This window comes from Mastigoproctus giganteus, chromosome 4 (genome assembly GCF_048544385.1).
Source record: "Mastigoproctus giganteus isolate SK-2022 chromosome 4, ASM4854438v1, whole genome shotgun sequence".
Lineage (NCBI taxonomy): Eukaryota > Metazoa > Arthropoda > Arachnida > Uropygi > Thelyphonidae > Mastigoproctus > Mastigoproctus giganteus.
The window spans coordinates 95,117,786-95,145,109 of NC_143578.1; the positions used below are offsets into that span (position 1 = coordinate 95,117,786).

General features: G+C 36.8%; 1 protein-coding gene across 2 annotated transcripts in view; it reads left to right on the forward strand.

Annotated features, from left to right (window-relative positions):
• Positions 1-27,324, forward strand: part of LOC150086924 (F-BAR domain only protein 2) — a 726,598-nt gene that overhangs the window by 383,689 nt on the left and 315,585 nt on the right. For both annotated transcript variants that reach the window (XM_090372823.1, XM_090372824.1), the window contains one exon: positions 16,695-16,736. In XM_090372823.1, coding sequence (XP_090228949.1) covers positions 16,695-16,736 — 42 coding nt within the window. The remainder of the gene's footprint in view (positions 1-16,694; positions 16,737-27,324) is intronic.

Genomic DNA, 27,324 nt, shown 5'->3' on the forward strand with positions numbered 1-27,324 from the left:
GAGCAGGAAATGGTCATTTTCTGTTCTCAAATGAGTAAAAAACTATTTGAGGAATAGTTTAATTCAACATAAATTGAGCACAGTCAGAACTGTAGCTCGGTTCTGACAGTGCAGGTGGCCCTGGTTCAATTCTGGTGGGGGCCAAAATTTGCGGTGTTTGCCCAGCATCGTGATGTGAAATGAGGAACTACTTGTGAAAGGGCAGCAGACTTTGGTCATGAAACACGACAATGGAAGTCGATTTGCTGACCACGTGATGACCTGCTAAAGCCATGTGACTGGTCATTGTACCCACCCTCATGGGCTGTTGCGATACAAAGTACTCTTCTCTATATTTCATAGTATTACAATGTTTGTGTTTAAATGGATCAGTAAAAAAAAAAATTTTTTTTTTTTTTTTTTTCTGATTATATATCCAAGTTTTTTTTTTTGGACTCTGGTATCTTTAAAGGGGACCCAGAGAAGTGTAAGTATGGTCCTGCATACGGAAGGCTATGGTAGATATAAATTATTCTGTAATCAAGTCAAGGAGGTTAGGGAAGCTAAGGCAGATTAAGAGAAGTCTGGCAAAGAATGCAAAGAAAAACAGCAAAGACTTCTATGCTTATATTAACAATAGAAGGAAGGGGGTGAATCAGATTTGGCTACTTATGGGTTAACTATTGATCACTCTGCTCATTTTGTGGACAAACTGAATGGGGAGGTGGATTTCAGAAGTTTATCAAACTATGAAGATCTAAATGACTTTGTGATAACTGAAAGGAAAGTGGAGGAGAAATTGTTGAAGATGGACATAAAAAATGCACCTGCGGTGGATGGAATCTATCCTGTTATATTAAGGGAGGCAGAAAAGGAGGTAAGCAAACACTTAGCAATAATTATGAGAGCCTTCTTGGATTCAGGGGAGGTCTCTGTGGATTGGAGGTGTGTGAATGTATCCCAAATTCATAAAGGGGGATCAAAAGGAGACGTGAGTAATTACAGACCTGCCAGCTTAAAGTGTGTTCTGGGGAAAATAATGGAATTAGGAATTACTGGTTAAAGAAGTAATGCAGGACCATCTGGACAGGAATGCAATTATACTGCAATCACAGCATTTTTTTTGCTGGATAATTTGCTTCTTCTTCTGCTTATGCAGAAGAAGAAGAAGACAGAAATTAGCTGTCATTGGGCACTGCTCTTTGTAGACTAAAGTTATTAGCGTAGGTCTCATGGTTTAGTGCTGGGTCCATTGTTGTTTTCAATATTTTTCAATGATATTGATGAAGGTAAATCAAGCTTAAAGTTTGTAAGTTTGCAAATGATACAAAGATTGGCATTAGCATTAACGACAGTCATCAGAGTTAACTACTTCAACAGGATCTAGGAAAATTGGGTTGATGGGCTGAGAAATGCCAGCTGAAGTTTAACATTGACAAATACAAGGTACTGCAGATGGGGAGCAGTAACCCCAGAGTAACTTATAAAGTGTGTGGTACTACACTCAGGATAGTGGAGAATGAAAAAGACTTGGGGTTAATTGTGCAGTGAGACATGAAATTCTCTGAGCAATGCAGACATGCTGCCAGGATAGCTCTAATGGTTTTGTAAATGATATACAGAAACTTTGTTAGCAGGGATAAGGAGGTGGTTATCCTTTTGTGTATGGCCATGTTTAGGTACTGTATATAGTACAGTATTGAGTACTGTCTGGAGGCCTTGCTTTAGGAAGGATGTAGATCTGCTGGAACAGATGCAGAGAAGGACAGCCAGACCGGTGAAGGGAGCAAAAGGGTGCTCTTACGTAGAAAGGCTTCAGTTCTGCAAATTGCAGCAACCCTGAGACTAGGCATGGGGAGAACTGATTGAGGTGTTTAAAGCCTTAAATGGATTGTGAGTAAGCTGAATGTAAATGGAATTCTTCCACTTGCTGAGACTGCACACATGAGGGGTCATAAATTCAAGTTGAGGAAGGATGGTTGCAGGATAGATATGCAAAAGTTTGCCTTCTTCCAGCAGGTTGTTGATTGTTAGAACAACTTCCATCTGTTGTTGTGGAAACGAATAGGCTGAATAATTTCAAGGAAGAACTAGAGAAATTCTTGGAGGGATGAGTGAACTCTGTAGGTTTTTTTTTTTCTTTGATGCTATATAAGCTTGCTTAAATCATTTCCCATTACTTCTACTAGTACTAGATATGTGTATTTAGCCGTGTGAATCTTTGGGCAGGAAGAATATCATATAGACTTCTGTTCTGTTATTGTCATATGAAAAAAAATCAGCAGTGCCCCTGCTTATTACAGGTAATTCACATCTACAACACTAGGAGTACCTACCATTAACTTGGACAGTGTTGTTTATATTCATCTTATTTCACTTGTGCTCTAACATGACTCATTTCCCTGATTTTTACATGGGGTAACAAATCACTTCTTTGCCTAGCTGAATAACAATAACCTTTGATAATTACTTTGGACATCACCATGGGATCATGTTCTGTTCCCACATTCTGTTTCTATATTTAAGAGGCTGCTATTATAAGAAAATATAGTTCAGAAAGACATTGTTGTCAAAAGCTGGGCTGCAACACGATTTTAGTTTTTATGTTTTACATTTTTTATACTCATTTATTACATACCTAATCAAAAATGTACAGTTTTTTATGTTCTATTTATTTGATATTTTACATGTATTATATTTTTACCGTAGCATAGTGTTAATTATGACTTTAAATTTAATTAAAGGCTTGTATTTTGAATTGCGATTATTATTATTTTTTTTAGCCATATGGTGCAAGGAAGCCTGAGTTTTATGCTGTATTATATTTTTACCGTAGCATAGTGTTAATTATGACTTTAAATTTAATTAAAGGCTTGTATTTTGAATTGCGATTATTATTATTTTTTTTAGCCATATGGTGCAAGGAAGCCTGAGTTTTATGCTGCACCAGCCAAAAAAATTCCCAAATTACCCTGAGAGAGAGAGAGAGAGAGAGAGAGAGAGAGAGGAGTCACCAAGAAAGAGAAGAATGATGATATTCAGCTCAGGAATTATGGTAGTAAGCCATTGATAATATTATATACCTTGACACCAGGGGCAGACTTTGGCCTAGGCAACTGCCTAGGGCCATAAAACGGTTTTATTATACATTTTTTCATTATTTTATTTTAAATAAATTTATAATGTTCTGCAGCCCGTGCCCACCAAATACGGCGAATGCAGAAAGGTCAGGGAATGACCACAGCATATCCCCGGAGCAATATGGCCTTAGTTGCTAATGCTCCTAAAAACCAAAATAACAAACAATGTTCTGCTTGTTTCGCGCCAATCAATCAAAGCATCTTTACATGGCACGCTATCTGGTGAACCATCGTGTATACCGCGCCAGGTGCGGTATATGTGATGATTCACCAGATAGCGCTAGTCGCACATTGATTAGGTAGATTTAGTTACTTAATCACTGCCTCTGTTGTGTGTTGTTATGAACTATTTGATTTAAGTTGGCAACTTCAATAATAGAGTTCAAATGTATTTTTATATTTAGTACCTTTTTTAACCCATTCAACTGTGTCCTCCCTTACAATTTCTGAAAGGTGGCAACCCTAGGTGGGGCCCGAAATGAGAATCTTGCCTAGGGCCCGATTTTCCCTTAGTCCGCCAATTCTTGACACAGGGAGTGGACTAAGTTAGAAAAGACTGGAATGGCTAGAAAGGTCTCTCCAGAGGCTACAGTAAAGTTTAGAAAAAGCATACAAGGATTTAATATGAATCAGCATCACATGGGGGGGGACTTAACATTCTTTTACAGGGGATCTAGAAGTCATAAAATGTTTAAATCTGAAACTCAGCTGAGAGATGGAGTGGAGTGGAGCAGTAACAGACTAGATTTCATTGCCACAATCAGGCAGAGAGGTGATGAGTTTTAGCATATTGAATCCCAGGGGCTCACTTCTGGTGAGTATGGGCTTGGCACACCAAGGGTCCTGAGCTGGATATCATCATTCTTCTCTTTCTTGGTGATTCCCTTCTAATTCTGACTCTCTCTCTCTCTCTCCCTCTCTCAGTGTAATTCAGAATTTTTTTTTTTGGGTGATGCAGCATAAGCCTCAGGCATCCTTGCACCGTATGACATAATAATAATATCAGAGAAGAATGTTTTGGTCTAAGACACAAGGGAAAAATCGGGGAAATGTAGATTCTAAGCAGAATCCATATTTCTCTGATTAATTTGGTTTTAAGTTGGTATTAATAGTGACAAATGATGCATGCTTCAAACCCTTCCTCATCATAACTTGATGAGGAAGGGTTTGAAACACTGAATGTTCATGGGTTATTAGGTTTTTAGCAGTTTCCAAACTTGGAACATGACAACAAGATTAACATGGTGTCCACTGTTTAGGCTTCTCCCATATCACTACCTATATAGCAGTGTGTAGCTAAAACAACCTTCTCTAGTTACATTCTTCAGAAAGGTATAAAGTGACCTTTAGTCTCTCCAAAAGTTATTTCCCAAAAATGCCCTTTCAGGTGTTGGCAATCAAGATAAAGGTGTTCCTTTTTTTGTTAACTGCAAATGGGCGATATTCTCTACTGCATATACAGTATTAAATCCAGATGAACTTAGAAATTGAGAATAGTGAAGGTAAGATCTTTCTAAACATTTTACTGTAGTTTTGTATGTGATCACAAGAATTAGATATGCTCTTTGCATTCATATGTATAAAAATTTGCATATCAGATCCTTGATCAGAAACATTAATCCCTTATAATGTCATTGTTTCTGGAAAGACTAGTTTTGAATTCTAGCACATTTCTCACTTGCTAAGTCTGAAAATTGTCTGTATATATACCAGAAACTTTCTTACAAGTGCTTGCTATGTGGAGACTGTAATCTTACCCACTGTTCCCATAAGGCTGTAGCTAGTTCTCTGCTTGAATGAAATAGGATGTTTCATCCCGACTCTCTTATAGAAATGGCATGCTCACGAGATTATTCTCCTCAAACCATAGTAAGACTATAGTTTGTGCTGTTGACTTTTTCATGCTGATGCTGTGGATTTTTTCATGCAAATAACAGTCCCTTTCCAAAGAAATGTTACCACTCAGAATCATATGGAATTATTACAGAAATGTCACAACTCAGAATCATTACAGAAATGTTACAACAAAGAAAAATTATTTAGAATGTCATGATAAACGTACGTTTATCATGACATTCTAAATGATGCTGCCTTGCTAAGTCTTAGAATTGCACATTCATGGTTTTGTCAATAACCACCGGTCTAAGATCACTTGGTCAATAATATTGCACCTTCATTACCAGACTTCATCATGGACAGTTTGGATAAAAGTATTCTTTGCTCATACAGGTGTATCTGTCTAGTGCTGAGACTGTACTGTGATTAATAAATGCCTCTTACATTCTGCCACTGCTCTATTGTCTGATGCTTCCAACCTGTGCACTGGGATAGGCAGTGATGTGCATTGGTGGGAGACAGCTTTGATTTAATAAGCAGCTACATGACCATGGTGGCCTATTCTGTAAAGTGTGGTTTTGATAGGTGTAAGTGTAAGTCCTATTTACCCCATTTCTGCCAACTATCTCTCTCTCTCTCTCTCTCTCTCTCTCTCTCTCTCTCTCTCTCAAGTCAGTTCATTAAGGTTACTATTGTGATTTCCTTTCATTATCTGTTGCAGTGGCACCTCCATAGCCAGGTGGGCAGGAGCAGCAGTGCGTAGCACACGCTTCTTGATTAGACCGGGGTTTGAGCCCGTGACCACCAAATACGGAAGTTGCGGAAAGGTCACGGAATGACCACTGCATATCCCTGGAGCAATATGGCCTTAGTTGCTAATGCTCCTAAAAAAAAAAAAAAAAAAACCCAAACCATCTGTTGCAATTCTTGATTGATATACTGTGTGTTTGTCATCAAGGTGGTCTGCCTGAATTGGGATAAATGGTTATATAATCCTCAGTTTTCTATTGGCATTCAATGTTTTCAGTGGTTTAGTTTGTTTATCACACTTATGAAGGTATCCAGATCTTTAGCTCTTTTCACTCTGTTCTGTCTGCCTGTTTTTCTTTGCTTTTTGTTGAACCTGGCACCTTTTTCCCACCTCCACTGTCTAATCACTGTATCCCTAGCTGGTTTTTAGCTGACAAAAGTGGATCTAGATGAGGCTTTCTGCTGCTACACCCATTCCACGACAAGGTCTGACATATCCTTCTTCACACCAGTTATTTATTTGGTTATTTTTTTTTTTTTTTTTTTTTTTTAAGGAGCATTAGCAACTAAGGCCATATTGCTCCGGGATATGCGGTGGTCATTCCCTGACCTTTCCACATCCTCCGTATTTGGTGATGACGGGCTCGAACCCCGGTCTAATCAAGAAGCGTATGCTACGCACTGCTGCTCCTTCCCACCTGGCTACAGAGGCGCCTCTTCACACCAGTATTGTATTGCAAATTCATTTGACCAGTTTTTACCTATGTGTTAGACTGCATGATTCTTCTCATATTATTGGGAATGTTTTATGAATGTTTTAGGTCTGATGAACCGTTCTGGATATGTTCTAGACCAAGAATGGCAGGCCAATTGAAATAAATATGGGATATATGCAGTTTTTGTAAACTTCACATATACAGTCAGTCCTCGTATAACACGTGTTTACACTACACGAATTCCATCATACACGATTTATAAATAGGGGAACGATATCTTATATAACACGAACCGAATTCGCTTATGCACGATTTGCCTTTGTGTTTACAAGAAATGGCAGTCGAACGCAGAATCACACCAACCTAACGCAACACGATAGGAATGAAGAGAAGATTCTGAAAATGTATTTGTTTTTTATATCAGTGAAGAGGAAACACATTTCACCATAATAACGTAAAAACCAACACAATTCCAGCTATCGGTATAATCGCAAATGCAATTAGATCTAGTTTACTACCAGTTTATAACAGATTCCACTAGCAGAAACGCAACTGGAAATTGTTTTTACTGTTTTATGGTAGTAATCCCTAGAAATGTGCTTTAGTAAAATGTGAGGTGTTAATTGTGTATCTCTGCCTTTACTGTGTTGTTTATTCAGTTGCTACAGCTTTGTTTATGTGTATCAAGCGTGCCTCCTTCTTTTGTAATTGTGCTTTATGCCCTAAAATTGAGTAAAATGCTTAAAAGGTGTGAAAAGTAAGCATCCTGGTGAAGACACTTTTCCCATAGGGCCTATTGTTTATATTGCATGATTTTGCATTGCACGAGGGTTTCTAGGAACACAACTCTCGTGCTATACGAGGACTGACTGTACTTAAATTAAGATTCTTCCTGCAGATTTGGAGAGAAAAAGAAAAGCAATATCGATAAACAGAGGTGGACTGGGTCAAAAATTCTTACCCGGGGAAAATTAATAGTGGCCTCATACTATGGTTTATGGCCAAAATCACACCGGCCTCCGTCCCACCGGGGTTTCCCCAGTAAGGCTTATGGCCAGTCCACCTCTGTCGATAGAGAAAAAATATGAAATTGTGAAACGCTTTGAGTGAAATGAAAGACCATGTGATATTGCATGTGCTACAGACCTAAATGAGGCAACGCCGAGAATTACAAAGAATGCAGAGAAAATAAAAACAACTTTCATAGCAGGAACAACTCAAAGTGTAATTAAAATCCATTAGATTAAGACACAAAGAATTGGAAGAGATGGAGTGGCTGTCATCTGTTTGGATAGAAAATCAAACAAAAAACAAGTTTGCTTATGACAGAAGCAAAAGCATTAACAATATTTTATTACGTAATAGTCGTAATAAAATACGTATTTTATTACAATTATTTATTGTGTTTGGTAATGTTTTGGTTAAAAATGTGTGTTCAATCTTGGGTGGTCAGCACCTAACCCTATTTTTCCCATAGGGCCTATTGTTTATATTGCATGATTTTGCATTGCACGAGGGTTTCTAGGAACACAACTCTCGTGCTATACGAGGACTGACTGTACTTAAATTATTAAGATTCTTCCTAATTTATTACATGTTTCTTAAAAAATTAAAATAAACTCATATTTATTTAATCCGCAGTGCAATAATTCTCATTGTGAACATTTTTCTGTTATAATAATAATAAAAAAAAAAAAAAATGATAATTTATATTTGCAATCTAATGCAATATCGATGTACTGGTCAAAGAGGCTCAATCTCTTTGACCAGTGCATCAAAATTTGGTTCATTTCTGTTGTAGTTGAATGCAAATTATTTTCTAAATTAATCTCTGTTAAAAGGAGATCAATATTTTGACTGTATATTCCATGGAAGAAAATTATTGCTCACATTTGAATGTGGTTCCAAATAATGATAACATTTGCATTTTTGCATGTGAAATTAAGTTAAGGAATTCCTCATTCTTTAAATCATATTTATAAAATTCATACAAAGAAATTCATTAAATTTTTCCAGAATGTCTGGTCATTCTTTTGTTTCTAGTAGCTCATTTGAAAATTTTGTGGATCCTTTTCAGTATCATTATTATAAAAGGGTAATAAAAATATATCAAATATAATATCTTTAAACTTTTCAAATCTGTTGTTGGAAATTCAACAGCAGATTTTAAATGATGTATCATTTAAAGTTTTTGTATAATAATTGATATAATATTGCCAATAAATTTTAAAGTTTTGAAAAATTGTACAGATTGTCCTTTACTAGATGAGTTTGCCATAAAATTAAATTATTTTTGAAAGACCTTACACGTCCATGCATTGGTTTTGCTTCTGTATTTTCATATTAGGATCATTTAGTCACTCATAACATCCACAAGAAAAACCAAGTCTGCTACCAATTCTCAGCTGTATGCTCTGTAACAGGAATTTCAGTTCCATGAATGTTTTCACTTCTTCCCTGAAATCCTAAAATCTTTGGTATTGTTGCCTTAGAAGCCATCTTATTTTTCATGATAAATTGACATATCAGTGTATTCAGATTCAGTAGCTCGTAAAATTCTCAGTAATTTGGAGATGATTTTGATTTAATAAAATCGATAGACTTCATGATGACAGACAGCATAACCAAATTTTATTGATTTAGAATGTAGATTTTTGTTGGTGTATTATACAGTGAAATACAAAGACCTCAGCAATTATTTTTTTACCCCATTTCTCTTTTAAACAATAAAACAACACCTTTATTTTTCCCAGTCATTGAGGCACACCATCTGCAGATAAGTCTTTTAATTTATTGCAATCAGTTCCATATTCTTTTATTGCTAATTTTATTTTTTAAAAAAAAAATCTTCACCAGTAATTTGATTTTTGTTGTGCTCAACGATAATGTTTCTTCTGTGGTATTAAAAGAATTGTCTGTTCCTCCAATAAAAATAGATAGTTGAGCAGTGTCTGTGCTTTCATGCCAAGGAATAGTATTTCAATTTGAAATACTAATTCATTGGCATTTTATAAAATGAAATTGAAAACTATTCATTAACAGGTACTGTTAATGAATAGTTTTCAAATTGAAACAAAGTTTTCAATTTGTTAAAGTTTTTAACAAACAATGAATAAGTATTTCAATTTGAAATACTAATCATTGGCATTTGATGAAAGCACAGACACTACTCAGTTAACTATTTTTGTTGGAAGAATTGATAATTCTTTTCATATCACAGAAAAAAATGTTATCATTTTCAATACAACAACCTGATAAGTGCAGTGGACAACCATAGAGAGAAATAGTGGGTCATTGAATCAGAATGTCTTATAATGGAGTATTTTAACTTCCCAGATATCGACTAGAACTTGGGGGTTGGTAACTCACGTATCAGCAAGACTTTTGTGGATTTACTGGATGATTGTTTTTTATAGCAGCATATTCGTGAGGCAACCAGAGGGAGTAATACTCTTGATCTGATTATCGGCAGTGATTATTCATGCATTAAGAATTTGCAGATAAAAGGAGCCACTAGGTGGCAGTAACCACAGTGTACTGATGTGGGATTTACTTAAAGAAGTAACTACCATCAGGGATAAAGAGAAGCATTTTTGTTTTCGTAAAGGTGACTACAGTGGTCTCATACAGTTTTTAAATTCTGTACTGTGGGACCAATTGATGATGTTATCAACAGCAAATTCTAAATGGGAAGCATTCAAGGAATTAATTTTGGAAGCTACTAAGCTTTTCATATTAACAACAAAGGAATACTGTTTAAGGTTTAGGCCCAAATGGATGTCAGATTAACTAATGAGACTTGTGACAGAAAATAAAAATGCATGGTATTCATATAATTTATCAGGTGACACAGAAGCCTATGATAGATACTAGTTAGTCTGTAATCAAGTCACAATAGAGGAAGTTAGGCAAGTGAAGGCAAATTATGAGAAATCTTTGACAAAGGATGTAAAGAAAAACAGCAAAGATTTCTTTACTTATATAAACTCTAGAAGGAAGAGGATGAATCAGATTGGGCCACTTCATATCGATGGTTTGAGTGCTGCTGAATCTACTCAGATAGCTGACAAACTGAATGAGTATTTTGCATCTACATTCACACATGAGAAATTCTGTAGGGAAGTAGAGAACAGAAGTTTATTAAACTGTAACAGGAAGCTAAATGTTTTTGTAATAATTGAGAGCAAAGTGGAGGAAAAATTGTTGAAGTTAAACATAAGAAAAGTACCTGGGGGGATGGGAACTATCCAATTATATTGAAGGAGGTGGCAAAGGAAGTAAGCAAACTCTTAGCCATAATTATGAGAGCATCCTTGGACTCAGTAGAAGTTCCCACGGTTGGAGATGTGCAAATGTATCCCTAATTCACAAAGGGGGGGATCGTAGGGTGACACAAGTAATTACAGATCTGTTAGTTTAACTTTTGTTTTGGTGAAAATAATGGAGTCACTGGTTAAAGAAGCATTGCAGGATCATCTAGACAAGACTGCAGTAATAATTCAGACACAGCATGGATTTATTAAGGGGAAGTCTTGTCTGACCAATTTGATTGGATATTATGATGTGATCACAAAGGAACTGGATTTAAAAAATATTTTTGATATCATATACTTGGATTTCAGGAAAGCTTTTTATACTGTTGTACATAGAAGACTACTGTACAAATTGGAGCAGTATGGCATTAAGGGCACGTTGGTACAATGGATAAAAGGGTGGTTGAGTGGGAGAAGACAGATGGGTAATCAGTGGACACTGTTCTTCGTGGAGCCCCCAGGGTTCGGCGCTGGGCCCATTGATATTTTGTACATTTATCAATGATATTGATGAAGCTATATCAGGTGTAATGTCCATGCTTGCTGATGATACAAAAGTTGGCAGGACTGTTAATGACAATATTCTACTGTAACAGGATGTAGAAAAGTTGGGCAGATGGGCTGAGAAGTGGGAACTGAAATTTAACATTGCAAATGCAGTGGCTCACATCTAGTGAGTATGGGATTGGCACACCCAGGGTCCTGAGCTGGATATTATCATTCTTCTCTTTCAGTGGTGATTTACTTTTGATTTTCTCTCTCTCTCTCAAGGTAACTCAAATTGTTTTTTTTTTTTTTTTCTAGCTGGTGCAACATAAGCCTCAGGCTTCCTTGCACCATATGGCTAATAAAAATGCAAAGTACTGTATGTGGGAAGCAGCAACCCCAAAGAAATGTACCAACTGTGTGGTACTACACTCAAATTAGTATAGATTGAAAAAGACCTGGGAGTAATGCAGCAGATATGAAGTTTTCTGAGCAGTGCAGACAGCTGCCACAGCAGGTCATGGAGTCTTCTTAGTGACATACAGGAATTTTAATAGCAGGGATAAGGATGTGATTATCTGCTTGTGTAAGGCAATGGTCGAGCCACACCTTGAATACTGCATACAGGTCTGGATTCCTCATTTTAGGAAGGATGTAGAGTTGCTAGAATGAGTACAGAGAAGGGCAACAAGATTGGTGAAGGGAACAAAGGGGTGCTCATACCAAGAAAGGCTGAAGTTCTGCAAATTGTATCATCTGAAGACTAGGCACCTGCGAGATGGTCTGATTGGTGAATATGACCTTGAATGGTTTCAGCAGAATCAGTGCTGATGGGATTTTTTCTCTTGCTCAGGTTATAAACTCAAATTGAGGAAAGACAGTTGTAGGAGAGGTGCGTAGAAATTTGCCTTTAGCCAGCAGGGAGTTGATTGCTGGACAAAGTTTTGGATCCAATGAATGGGTGAAATGGGAAGCTTTTTTTTTTTTTTTTTTTTTTTTTTCTCTCTCTCGTTTTTTTCTTTTTTTGCTGATGCTTTATTGCATCATATGCTAATGCTATTGAAGATATTTTTTAAGAAATAAAAGGAGCCATGTAAGAGTATGGACCTGATTATAATAAGTTAAAAGGCTTAACTATGGATGGTGTGCCATCACTGATTGTGAAAAATAAAGTTGTTGTTTTGTTGTTAAAAAGAGAAATTGATAAAAAAAAATAATTCTGGTGAGGTTTTTGTATTTTGCTGTATAAGACACCAAAAAAACCTACATTCTTGTTAAACATTTTGGGCATTTTATTAATACATCTTGATATTGTTTTTCAAGATACTGTTATTTTAAAAAATAACTTCTTTTCCAGACAAAGAATGCCAACAATTTAAGAAATACATCCTTTAATAAACTCTCCATTTGCATATACTTTTCATATATATATATATATATATATTTTTTTTTTTATATTTTATAATGAAACTTGCCATTAAAATACTTTCTGTGTCTTAATTACATTTTTCCAGCAGTTTTCTGACTGGTGAGAGACTTATTTATGTTTTAAATTGTGTCTATTCTTAATTGGCTTATAAATTTGTCACATCTTGAACATTTTGTCATATTGGTTTGTCTTTATATTCTATAAAATAATAGAATATAAACATGGTATTCTAGAATTTTTTCTTACTATTATGTGCACAATTACTGAACAAAACATAAAAACGTTGTTAACTACTGTATCTATTGAAATTTATTGTGTCCCTCAGTGAGTAGCAATGGTTGATTATTGAGGTAATCTATTGATTATGCACCATCAACCATATAATTACACATATTAAGAGCTATTGTTTTAAGAAATACATGTATACATCGAACTCAACGTGTGCCTGCAGTGAACATACACTTACGTTGATTCCCTCAATGTGTTACCATATGTATGGCGCACTATGGCCATAGATGCTGATGCACCAAATAAATCCCAACTCAACCAACCTCAATGTGTAAAATCAATTTGAAATCCTTCATTTATCAAAATTATATTCAATTGAATAGTGTTAATGATTTCATTCAATGCTTATTCTGTTAAACAGTTACAAACTTATTTAAATTATCTGGTTCAATAAAGTGGCATTAATATTTTGGGACTTAGCTGATCATTGTATTTTATAGTGGTTAGGGACAAATTCTCTAACGTGCCATATTATCTGTTGGTAGCAGCAGATAATACTGTATTTTTATGTTTGCTTACTAAGCATTTTAATTGTTACTTTAGCCTTTAAATAACCAGAGGTAAGCTGTCCTAATGGTTATACAGTTGATTCCAGTTATTTCGGACACGTCAGGACTAGTGCATTTTTGTCCGATTAAGCAGCTGCTCTGCCCAAATTATGCAGAGTTTCATGTAAATAGTTAAAAATACAGCTTTAAGATTTATTTTCTGTACGATCAAATCACGTTAAAATGGACTCACCATTTTAAAGTACCGTTCACTGTATTATATGTAGTAGGCACCGATCATTGTGATCACGTTTGTGAATTGAATTTTAATTCTATTAAACAGTGATTCTAATTAGTGAAAATAGGAGGAATAATATCCACAGGCTAAAAAGTGAAGTATATTAAGTACAAATTTACACTTTATCACCTTACCAATTAAAAAATTAAATGATACGTGAAAATCGGAGGAATATTTTCCACAGGTGAACAAAATAAAAATAAATTTACACTTACATAATATGTACTGTAATATGTACGTACTAACTAGTTGACATTTCTGTTCACTGACATTTGTGTGTGGGAGTTAAAATTTAAAACAGTAAAAAAAGATAAGCAATCAATAACAAAGAACATGGCACACACAAATTGTAAGTAACATAATGCGTGCAAGTGAGAAGAGAGTAACAAGTTAAGAAGCTAAAAAATAGGAATGAAGAGAAGATTCTGAAAATTCATTTTTTTATATGATTGAAGATTTCATGGAAGTGTAAACACATTTCACAGTGATAACCCACAGAATTCCAGCTGTTGGTATTATCGCAAATTCAGTAAGATTGAATTTACTATCCATTTATAATAGTTTGCACTAATAGAAAAGCCCAATAAACAGGGGATTGCTAATTGTTTTATGGTTGTGACCTCCAGAAGTCCGACCGAACCACATGGTATGATCGAAGACAATCGTAGGGTAATCTTGAGTGCTGCGGGCTCCTGCCCCGATTAAACGGCATGTTGTCCCAATTAAGTGAAGTAAACCCTGGCTATTTTCTCGATCGGGTTCTGTTCTTTAAGATTTGTCCCAAATAAACGGCTGTCCCGATTGACCGGTGCCTCAAATAACCAGAATCCACTATACTACTTATTATAAACCAATGGACTTATACACTTTGATAGTTATTTAAGCCCTATAGTATGCTACTTAATGAACATAGCAGATGAATAAAAGTATATGAATCAGATGGTAGAGTGTCATACTGTCTCTCTGCCTTCTATTTCATATATTTGTGTATACTTAATTGGTTAGTTAGAAGAAGCAAAAGTTTGTTATTTCTTTAATTCATTGTAAATAAGGAAGCAGTGAATTTCACAGCATATTTTCCTTTTGTGATTGAATAATCTTGCATACACACTTCTGTTTTCTGTGACACTGCTGAAACTGCCTTCCCCCCCATCCATCAAAAATTATTTAAGTAACCAATCATAACTCACTATTAGTACACATATCTAATACATAAATTTCTTGTTTGGTATTTATTTGCTTATCTGCCATTTGTTTTAAATTTTTAATGTTAAGCAATACACAGTGTGGCAATTGGAAAATGAGACTGATGTGATGTGATGTGATGTGATGTGATGAGATGAGATGAGATGAGATGAGATGAGATGAGGTGAGGTGAGTGCTGCTGCTGCCATCTACTAGAAGTAAACATGAAATGCAAGAGTGTTTGTTTGTTTCTCGAGCACTGCAGTGGAAATTTCTACCATTTCAGAAAATAGTGTGAGCGGAACTGCATGTCTCTCCTGTGTCTGTGTCTGTGTTGTGGAGGGATTGTGGAACAAAGAGCAGACATCAAGTTTTGTGTTTGACTGAGCAAAAGTACCATGTTTCAAATGATGAAGCAAGTGTATGGAGTGAATTGTCTGTCTCATGCATGTTTGTTTGAGTGGCATAAACGTTTGGTACATAAAAGAGAATCACTGGAAGATGATGAACATATGGGCCCAGCAAAAACGGTTTGAATGCAAGAGTTGATTGAAATGGTTCAGGACATCATTACCAGAGGTAAGCCAATGCTCCAAATGATTTCAGATTATTCGTGCATTAATAAGGAAACCATTTGACAAATAATAAACCAGGATTTGAAGAAAACAAAGGTCTGTACATGGTTTGTTCCACATTTGTTTACAGATGGTCAATGACAGTCACAAGTTGAACACTGGAGAGAACTCATTGAAGCTGCTGAAAGAAAACCCAACTTCCTGAATTCAATCATTACAGTTGATGACATGTGGTATTTTCACTACAACCTCATAATGAAGTGACAAAGTGCAAAGTAGAAGTTTGCCAACTCTCCCAAAGCTAACAAAGTCCAAGAAAAGTTAAAAATCAAAACCATGCTTACCACTTTCTATGATAGCAAGGGAATTGTACACAAAGAGTTCATATTCAAAGGCCAAAGTGTGTTATTGCTGCTTGTTATCTGGACATTTCGAAATGTTTGTTGCGAAGAATCCATCGTGTGTGGCCTTGGTATGGAGAAGATGGCAGTTGGTTCCTCTTGCACAACATACACCAAGCCACAAGGCTCTCATTATTGGGAAGATTTTGGCTGGCAAAAAATTTGCGTACTGTTGCATCCACCATATTCACCAGACAGCCCATACAACTTATTTTTGTTCCCAAAGCCCAGGGCACCATTGAAAGGTTGTTATTTTTGTGATATCAATACCAGTTGATGAACAATTATGAGAACATTGAAAACATTGAACAGTATACCAGTCATGGTCTTCCACCAGTTGTTCCACTAACTTCATAATTGTTCCATACAGTGGATGTGGAAGGAAGTTACTTTGAATAAACCAAGGTTAGTTTACTCATACGTGAGGTCATTATTATTTTTCTAGAGTCAGTCTAATTTTCCAATTGCCACTGTGCATTTTATAAATATTAATTGATTTTTATACCCATTAGATATTTACATATCTTGTGCAATCCAAATGTTTGCTCCCCTTCTCCCCACACACATGTTAGAAAAACATTCCTTATAAAGGGAGAACAAGAAAGGTAGTTTTTCCTAATACAGTATTATTCTCATTTATTTTGTAGTTCTGATTAAAATTTTTGTACTAAATAAAATGAGATTTCTATTATGCATATTTAATTATCTCTGTGTCAGTCTAATTTAACATAAATATTCATTGCATCATTAATGATCTTTTTGATTAAAGATAATAGCTTGCCATTTTATAATGATCTGAACTTTATTCAGATAACAAGGAGTGTTTCTATTCAAGTTCTGATGAAGATTCTGGTAAGTTGCTAGTTGTAATAAATTCTGGAGCATCTGCAAATGTGTTTTTGGGTATCATATTTATTTTAATTTAAAAACTTAAACTTTATCCCCTTTCGTTCCCCTCCTGCTGCTATTGCTGAAATTTAGTTTTTGTTTTACATTTGCAGCTGTTACAAGCAATGAGTATTAAAAGAACTATGGTAATAGGCAATAATTACTTAAGTTTTATTGATAGTATTTTGTATTTTTATTTATTTTTTTTTTTGTATCAGTATACTGCTTGGGGTACACACAGTATATTAAAATATTGACAGACTAACAAATATTTGAATATTGTGGTTAATTTTATTAATCTACAATTTTTTAAAAGTACTTAATGTTGTTGTGGACACTTATAAATATAGTGTAAAGAAATATTTATGACATTCCAAAATTTTTTTTTATTATATCCAAAGGGGTGCTAGGGCAGGACACTACTTTTTTGGTCCTCTGTTTCGACAAAACAGAATATCCTAGTTTGACTCCCAAGGCTCAGTTGGCTGGTATGGCACAGCTGCAAGTGTCCACCATACTGTGGCATCCCCCATCATGTTCTGAAAGACATTATTCTGGCTGGCTGAAGTGAGGGTGTAGTGCTTAAGCAGCCCTGATTTCCACTTTGAAGCACATATATTACTTGATGGTTAGTGGATGCAGTGGTGGGTGGGGAACCTTGGCATTGAAGTAAAATTAAATTCTAGCAATTCCAATAATATAAACCCTTCTTCTGGGATTCCAACAAGATCCCAGTCAGAAAACTTTGATTTTTGATTGGGACCTGCACTGCAGCAAAGAAACCAAGAATGGAAGCATCATCATGTTTCTGATTATGTATTCTAACACTGAGAAACACATTTCTTCTTACTACTAAGTTAATATAACTCCTTAGAAGCCGGAAGAGAAAAAAAATCAGTCAGCTGCTATGCCAGTACCTCCAGAAATGTTCAACCTCTGCAAAAACCAAGTAGTAAAGAAAGACCATCAAAATCACCACCTGTAAGCCAAGAACAAATGGACTTAATGATTTTAGCATGAGATGAGTCAGTTATGGACAATTTTGTTGAGGAATATTTGGACACCATCAAATACCAGTACCTAACCAGTAAAGATAACACCAAGTCAGAGAATGATGAGTCAGTCCCTTGAAAGACAAATGACAGACTCGACGACAAAATTTAATCAATGGAATTGTTATGGGTGCTTTGTCAGGACTTTGATGATGTCAAGCCCCTTCCATTTAAGCACGAGCCAGTTTAAGACAAGGAAGTTTCCTAAATGGACCAAAACAGTCAAAACAGTGAGTTATTAAAAGGATTAAATTTAAGCTTTCCTATACATTAGAGGATGTAAACTGCAGTGTAAGCAATGGACAATCTCCTTTCACATGGAAAATGTGTTAAGACCCCTCCTCAAAATAAGTGCCTAGAATTGCATAAAATTAATTCTAGAGTGGGCATTTCGGGTGTAGTGAGGATATATGATGTCCAGGGCATGCAATATTTTTCCATCATCCTTTATTTGAATTGTTTAAATACAAAAATAAAATAACAATAATTATTATTAATGTTTTATTCATAAGAGAACGCATTACAAATGTATGTGTAGAACGCTCATTACGTATGAGTATAGACATACACTGGTGTTCAAAGAAAGTGCATCACCTAGGAATTTCACATTTCTAACCCTTTTTCATGATGGTATGTTACCCTAATGACTAGCATCACAAATAAAAATATAATGACTAGCATCACAAATAAAAATATAAACAAAAGATATTTATTAATAGTTAAGTCAAAGCTAAGTAATATTTGACAGGTGCTCTCAAAATATTCCAAAATGAGCATTTGCAACCTTCATACAACAGTTTTGGAAAACACGACAATTATGGCTGAAATGTTATCAGAAGCCCTCAATTATGAATAAAACATTAATAATAATTATTGTTATTTTATTTATCATTTTAAATGGAAAACCAAATGAAAAGTTCATCAGGTGAAAACTAATATTTGGTTGAACTGCCTCTGGCCCTGATGACAGCAGCACATCGTCGAGGCATTGACAAGATCAATTTCTGAAGATAATCAACTGATAGTTCGTGGTTCCAAACACGAATTATGGCTTCCTGAAGTTCATGAAGGGTGTTTGGTTTCTTTCTGGCAACTGCAGATTCCACACAATGCCAACAATTCTCTATGGGATTAAGGTCCAGGTTGTTTCCTGGCCAGCTAAGAGTTGTAATGGACCGTTCTTCCAACCATTTTTTTCACCTGTAACAAATGTAAGCACATTATTGTCGAACCTCTAATGCAGAAATGAAGCTAAAGTAACTACAGAATGCTTACTTACACTTTTCGCCTGATAAAAAGGAGCAGAGTTGTCCTGAAAGATGCAGTTACTTGGCAGGTTGAAATGGTGTCTAATGGTTGGCAGCAATTTGGCTTCCAGCATAGCCAAGTATCCATTGGCATTTACTAGACCAGGATTCGAGCCTGTGACCACCAAATAACGGATGATGTGGAAAGGTCAGGGAATGACCACCGCATATCCCCAGAGCAATATTGCCTTAGTTGCTAATGCTCCTAAAAACCAAATAACAAACAAACATTGGCTCCTTACACCAAATTTCTTCTCATCCGAGAAAATAACTGACTGAACCTTTTATAAACTGCAGGTGACCTATTCCATGATATGAAATGCACCCCCCCCCATATCATTTGGCTGGTAGGGAATTTCACTGTAGACACCATACTGTCTGGATGGTATTCTTCACCACGTCTACGGTGAATCGTTTGTCTCCCATCAGAGCCATGCAGGTTGAATTTCTTCTCATCCGAGAAAATAACTGACTTCCACTGTTCAGGGGTCTATTTAACATGCTCCTTACACCAAACTAATCAGGCCTTTTTCATTTTTTGTGTGAGAAGGGGCTTCTTCGTAGGAGACAGGCTATAAGTCCATTTTTGAAGAGGCGTCTTCTGACTGTTACTGCACTTGCTACCACTCCTGCATGTTCTTCCCGTCATCTCTCTTCCTACCATTCTCTTTTCGGCTCAGACGAAGAAGCTTTATGGTTTTTTAAGGCTTTACAGTTTAATACTCGGATAGCCTTTGTTATCTATATTTTTGCAGGAATTTCATAACGTTCATTTGGTAACTTAAATTTAACTTCTTTAGTGATTTAAGTTTTGTCAATGGTTTAAATTCTGCAATATTTTGAAACATAAATTCTGTAATATATTGTAAATTTAAATTTCATAGGCTTTGTAAAGTTAAAATTTTACTTAAATTATGGTTGCTGCAAGATTCACTTACAATATAAAGTCCAGGGATATCGGAACTCAAACAGAAATGCCTGAGGGTATATCCAGTGTGAGTTGCGCTTTCATTTGTATAGCCTGTTGGATGTATTCTAAGGGTAGTCTAGTGGACAGACCTAGTTTATCTGGTGATTCTTTTCTCTGTAACCAATGTAAGGAGTGTACTGATCTCAAATTACAACTTGGTGCATCACGAGAAGAATTTGACTCACTGAAGAAACAAATGTTTGCCCTAGAAACAAATGTAACTGGGAACTCACCTGGGACTCAAATATATCTTGACCTGCCAAGTGATGCATCCCTGATTCGGGTCCAGAAAAGAATAGTCAAGTGCAGACTGCTCTGGTATAAGGTGATCTAGTTTTATTGGGAAACAGGTTGGGACTCCATTGTCAATTGGGAATCGCGTAACATTTTTTGTAATAAAGATCCAGAAGCAGAGTGTGGTTGCCAGGACCAACAATCGATGACGTTACCAATAGATTGTCAGATTTTAATGGAGATAAAGAGAGAATTATTATTCATTCATGAGGGACTATTTTTTTTTTTTTTTTTTTGAGAGAGGTGATTCTCGAATGCATCACAGCCTAAAAAAAATGTGCAACTTGTGAAATGTTTGCCGAACTCTCTGGAACAGAACATGATATTGCCATGGGGGATGTTCTTGTGTGTGCGCGATGTAAGGAGTGTAAGGAAATCAGGTGACAACTCAGCATTGTTATGGGCCTATATGAGAGCTTGAAGGACAGGGTGGATGCGCTCGAAGGATCTAAATTGAGGGCCCATCAGGCTCTCAGGTGCCCACATCAACGTCAGAGCTTGCACTTGGTCATCACGCAACACAGCGGCAACCCCCAAGGCAGAATGCGCTGGTTCCACAGGAACTAGTAGTTGTTGGTGACTCTATTGTCAGGGAAACGGGGAACATGCTTTGTAAAAAGGATAGGTGGAACAGGACAGGGTATGTCTGCCAGGGGCAAAGGTTGATGACGTTCTAGAGCGGATATCATCTTTTAAGGGCACAAAAGGTGATATAGTTGTACACATTGGCACTAATGATATCAAGAGTAGGAGACTGGCAGAATTACTTAACAAGTACAGGTTACTGTTAAAAAAAAGCCGAGAATTAGGGCTGAATTTGAAAGTGTCTACAGTTCTGCCCAGACACGCCAAAAGGAGTATATGATGAGAGCCTTGTCGATCAATTCGGCCCTGGAAAGATTGTGCAAGGCTCAAGGGATAGAATTTTTTTCAGTCTGGCCTGTGCTTGTTAACAGAAGGGACTGCTTCTACAGGGATGGGATACACTTAAATAGAAAGGGTGCAAGAATATTTGCTGATGCTATCGAGGCAGTGTTAGGTGGGTGGAAAATTGATAGCTTGGGGGGTACAAGGACTAATAGTTTGACAGTAGCCGCAGGCAGAAGTGAAGGTGATTCTTGCACAACTTCTATTAGAATAAGTAGCAACCTGGACGAGGGGTGTTGGGGGTTTCAGGGACGGATGGCAGTCATTGTGAAATAGGTGGGTATATGGGATGTGTTAGGGTATCTAGGAATAGGAGCATGTATACCAATGCTAGATGTATAGTAAATAAATTTGATGAATTTGAAGTGTTGGTCAAGACATCAAAAGCAGATATTGTTGGGATAGCAGAGATGTGGTGTCACACAGAAATAAGGAATGCAGAACTGGAATTTGTGGAGTACAATGCATACAGAAAGGATAGAAAGGGAGGAGGAGGTGTTATGCTGTTAATTAAAAAAAACATAAAATCAAAAGAAGTGCACCCAGTTGATATAGATGAACAGTGCACTGTTGAGTCAGTTTGGTGTGACCTAAGCACTGCAAAAGCAAAAATAAGAGTAGGAGTGTGTTTATAGGCCTAATGACTCGAATGAGTACAATGAACAATTGTACAGAGAAATAGAGTGGGCCAGTAAATCAGAATGTCTTATAATGAGGGATTTTAACTTCCCAGATATTGACTGGAACTTGTGGGTTGGTCACTCACACACTAGTCAGACTTTTGTGGATTTATTGGATGATTGTTTTCTGCAGCAGCATGTTCGAGAGGCAACCAGAGAGAGAGTAATACTCTTGATCTGGTTATCGGCACTGATCATTCATGTATTAGGAATTTGCAGATAAAGGAACCACTAGGTGATAGTGATCACATTGTACTGATGTGGGATTTACTTAAAGATTTAATTACCATCAGGGATAAAGGAAAGGGTTTTGCTTCCGTAAAGGTGAGTACAGTGGGCTCAGAAAGTTTTTAAATTCTGTACAGCGGGATCAACTGACGATGTTACCAACAGTAAATTCTAAGTGGGAAGCATTCAAGGAATTAATCGTGGATGCTACTAAAATTTTCATACCTATTAAGAAATATTGTTCAAGGTTTAGGCCTAAATGGTTATCAAATGAACTAATGAGACTTGTGACAGAGAAGAAAAATGCATGGGATGCATATAAATTATCAAGCGACTCAGAAGCCTATGGCAGATATAATCTAGTCTGTAATCAGGTCACAAAGGAGGTTAGGCAGGCGAAGGCAGGTTACAAGAAATCCTTGGCAAAAGATGCTAAAAAGACAGCAAGGATTTCTTTACTTATATAAACTCTAAAAGGAAGGGGATGAATCTGATTGTTCCACTTGACATCGATGGTTCGACTGTTGATGATCCTGCTCAGATAGCAAACAAACTGAATGAGTATTTTGCATCTACATTCACACATGAGGAATTATTAAGGTTTGAAAATGGCAAAAGGTTATCAAATTGTAGCAGGATACTTAATGATTTTGTAATAACTGAGGGTAAAGTGGAGGAGAAATTGTTGAAGTTAAACATAAGAAAATCACCTGGGGTGGATGGGATCTATCGAGTTATATTAAAGGAGGCGGCAAAGCAACTGAGCCAACCCTTAGCCATAATTATGAAAGCATCCTTGGACTCAGGGGAGGTTCCCACTGACTGGAGATGTGTAAATGTGTCCCCAATTCACAAGGGGGGGGATCGAAGGGTGACACGAGTAATTACAGACCAGTTAGTTTAACTTCTGTTCCGGATAAAATAATATAGTCACTGGTTAAAGATGCATTGCAGGATCATCTATACAAGACTGCAGCAATTATTCAGACACGGCATGGGTTTGTTATGGGAAAGTCTTGTCTGACAAATTTGATAGGATATTATGATGTGGTTACAAAGGAACTGGATGCAAAAAATAATTTTGATATCATATATTTGGATTTCAGGAAAGCTTTTGACACTGCTGTACATGGAAGATTATTGTACAAAATTGGAGCAGAATGGTATTAAGGGTAAGTTGCTACAATGGATAAGAGGATGGTTAAGTGGGAGAAGACAGAGGGTGGTAATCAATGGGTGCTGCTCTTCGTGGACTAATGTTATTAGTGGAGTCCTACAGGGTTCGGTGTGGGGTCCACTGTTGTTTTGTATATTTATCAATGATATTGATGAAGGTATGTCAGGCTTAATGTCGAAGTTTGCAGATGATGCAAAGGTGGCAGAGTTGTTAATGACAGTAATGGCAGTGTTCTACTGCAACAGGATCTAGATAATTTGGGCAGATGGGCTAAGAAGTGGGAACTGAAGTTTAACCTTGACAAATGCAAAGTACTGCATATGGGTAGAAGTAACCCAGAGAAACATACCAACTGTGTGGTACTACACTTAAGGTGGTAGAAAATGAAAAAGACCTGGGAGTAATTGTGCAGTCAGATATGAAGTTTTCTGAGCAATGCAGACAGGCTGCCAGGGCAGGTCATGGGGTTTTGTCAATGATATATAGGAATTTTGTTAGCCGGGAAAAGGAGGTGATTGTCCCTCTGTATAAGGCAATGGTCAGGCCACGCCTTGAGTACTGCGTATAGGTCTGGAGGCCTCATTTTAGGAAGGATGTAGATTTACTTGAGCGCGTACAGAGAAGGGCAACAAGATTGGTGAGAGGAATGAAGGGATCCTCTTACCAAGAGAGGCTTAAGTTCTGCAAATTGCAGTGGCTGGAGACTAGGCACCTGTGCGGTGATCTGATTGATGTGTATAAGGCCTTGAATGGGTTGAGCACACTGAGTTCTGATGGGATCCTTCTACTTGTTCAGACAATGAACCTAAGGGGGCATAAATTCAAATTAAGAAAGGACAGATGTAGAATAAATGTGCAGAAATTTGCCTTTAGCCACCTGGTGGTTAATTGCTGGAACAAACTTCCATCTGTCGTTGTGGAAGTTGATAGGTTGAATAAATTTAAGGAGGAACTGGACAGGCATTTGGAGGGAATGGTGTGATTTTTTTTTTTTTTTTTTTTTTGGCTGATGCTGCATAAGCTCATACACTTGCTTTCTTGCATCACATGCCACTACTACTACTACTAATAATATAAAACATACCAGACCTGACCATCTGTTGTATTAATCATAGGACTATGCTGAAAAAAAGCCGAGATTTAGGTTTGCATGTGTATGTGTCTACAGTTCTTCTCAGGACTCAATTGGAGGAATTATATGCTGAAAGCCTTGTGAATTAAATCAAAATTTGAGGGAGTCTGTAAGCCTCTAGGGGAGGAAATTTTTATCAGCCCACATTTGTCGTTAAAAGGAATCTATTTTGTAGAGATGGTATTCATTTGAACAAAGGTGGTGCAAGGATTTTTTGCCAGTATCAACGTTGGATACCCTAAGGGTTCACGGAAACTGCTAGTTGGGGGGGGTAAGGGCAATTTAGGTCGATGTTTATCTGATGATATGATTCAAAGTAATTCTTGCACCGACCTCATGAATTCTTGTTTATTGCCAAAACAGCTGATGTTGATAAGATGTTCTGAGGATAGCAATGTTTCAAATGAGGGAGGAAGATAAAGCTTGGGATACAAACCTATATAACTTCAAGGGGTGTGTCAGGGTAGTAACCTGTAGAAGATTGATTAGTTTCAGCTGTGGCTCAATTTGAACTCTTTGTTAGGACAACTAATGTTGATATAATAGGGCTATTAGAAATGTGTACACTCTGAAATTGGTGATGATGAGTTACATTACAGTATGTATAATGTATTTAGGAAAGATAGGGAAGACAGAAAGGTTGGTAGGGTCATGCCTCTTATAAAAAGCAGCCTCAGCATGAAAAGAGCTTTTGCTGAGTCTGAAGACTTAACATGCAGGTGAAATGGGCAAGTAAGCATGAATGTCTTATTATAGATGACTTTAATCTGTCCATATTGATTAGAATAAGTGGGAGGGAAACTCACCATGGGGAAAAACTATTTTAAATAAACTAGATGATTATTATTATTTGTACTATCATGTTAGAGAAAGTACTAGAGGTGAGAATATTCTTGACGTCATCATTACTAATGATTGAATTGACGTCACAGGGCTTAAAGTACAAGAAACATTTTCAGGAAGTGATCATGCAATTGTCAGTTGGAAGATTAAGAAAGATGTTGCAGTAGTTAAAGGTAAAGGCACTGGTTTTAACTTAAGAAGAGGGGACTTTCACAGTTTAAGGTGCTATATGAGGGATGGCAAATACATTTGAATTATGGAATACTTTAGCAAAAAGTCACAGAAACAATGAATGTATACATAGCTTTAAAAAATATTGCAGGAGGAGAAGGATGCTGAAATGGATAACTGCAGACTGGCTGGTCAAATGGAGCAGAAAAAGATAGCATGGGACAGTTGTGGAGCAATGAAAAGTACTAAAGTCTGGAACAGCTATAAGTATAGTACCACAGATAAATTTAGGAAGCCAAGGTTGCATAAGAGAAAGCACTGACTAAGAGTGTAAAGAATGGGGACAAAGAATTTTTCATGTATGTGAATACAACAAAGAAGAAAGCAATCAGATCGGTCCCTTGTGCAGTGGATGTGGGAAAGTCTAAGATAACCCAGCTGATGTTGTGGACGAATTGAATAGGTACTTGGCATCAGTCTTTACTGAAGAAAGTCCCTTCACGCTGAAAAGAGGCTGAGCCACATGAAATAATTGATGTCGTCTTTACAGATGATTGCTTATTAGAAAAACCTTTGAGCATAAAGGCAAGTAAGGCTCCCAGAGCTGATGGCATATACCCTGCAGTTTTGAGGGAGAGCATGAGGGAGTGTATTGAACCATTGGGTTTAATTATGAGGGCATCTTTGGATTCTGGCACAATTTCTTTGGATTGGAGAAGTGCCAGTGTATCACCAATACTTAAAAGCGGTTCAAAGAATGAAGTTCGTAACTACAGACTGGATGGACTAACTTCAGTGGTAGGAAAAATCATAGCAGTAATGATTAAGAATGCAATTTAGATTGATATGGCATTCTGAAGGACATACAACATAGATTTGCTAATTGCAAATCATGCTTAACTAACTGAATAGGTTATTTTGGCACAGTTATTTATGAGCTGGATTTAGAGAAAAATAAGCTTGAGCAGGTTGGGATTACTGGTAAGATTCTGAGATGGATTGCTAGGTGGCCGCAGGGCAGAGAAGGCAGAGGGTTGTGATTAATGGATATTCTTCAGATTGGCATAATGTCATAAGTAGGGTCGCTCAAGAATCAGTTCTTGGACCACTGTTGTTTCTCATTTTCATAAATGACTTCGATGAAGGGATAGAAGTTATGATGTCGAAATTTGCAGAATAGGTTTAATGATCAGTGCCAAGCAGCGCTCCTTTAGGATGACCTGAACAGATTTCAGAGATGTTCAGAGAAGTGCCAGCTATATTTTAATGCTACTAAATGCAAGGTCTTATAATTGGGGAATAGCAACCCACAAATAAATTATACACTTGGTGTGGTTGAATTAAAAACAGTGGCAGAGCAAAGGGATCTGGGAGTTATAATATGGGCAGATATGAAGTTTTCTGAACTTAAAACAGGCAGCCAGGAAAGCCCATGGTGTCCTATCGATGATTTATCATATGTTATCCTGTAGAGATAGGGAATTCATAATCCTGCTGTAAAAGGCAATTGTAAGACCATACTGTGTTCAAGTATGGAGACCTTATTTGAAAAAGACATCGAGCTTCTTGAAAGATTCCAAAGACAGGCAACTCGAATGATGAAATTGGCAGAAAGATGAATGTATGAGGAAAGACTCTGATTATGTGGGCTATAGAGTGTGGCAACAAGGCACCTCAGAAGTGACCTGATTGAAGTTTATAAGCCTCTGAAAGGGATTAATAAAATGAATGAAGCCGGAATTCTCCTGGTATAAGGAATTCCAGAACTAGG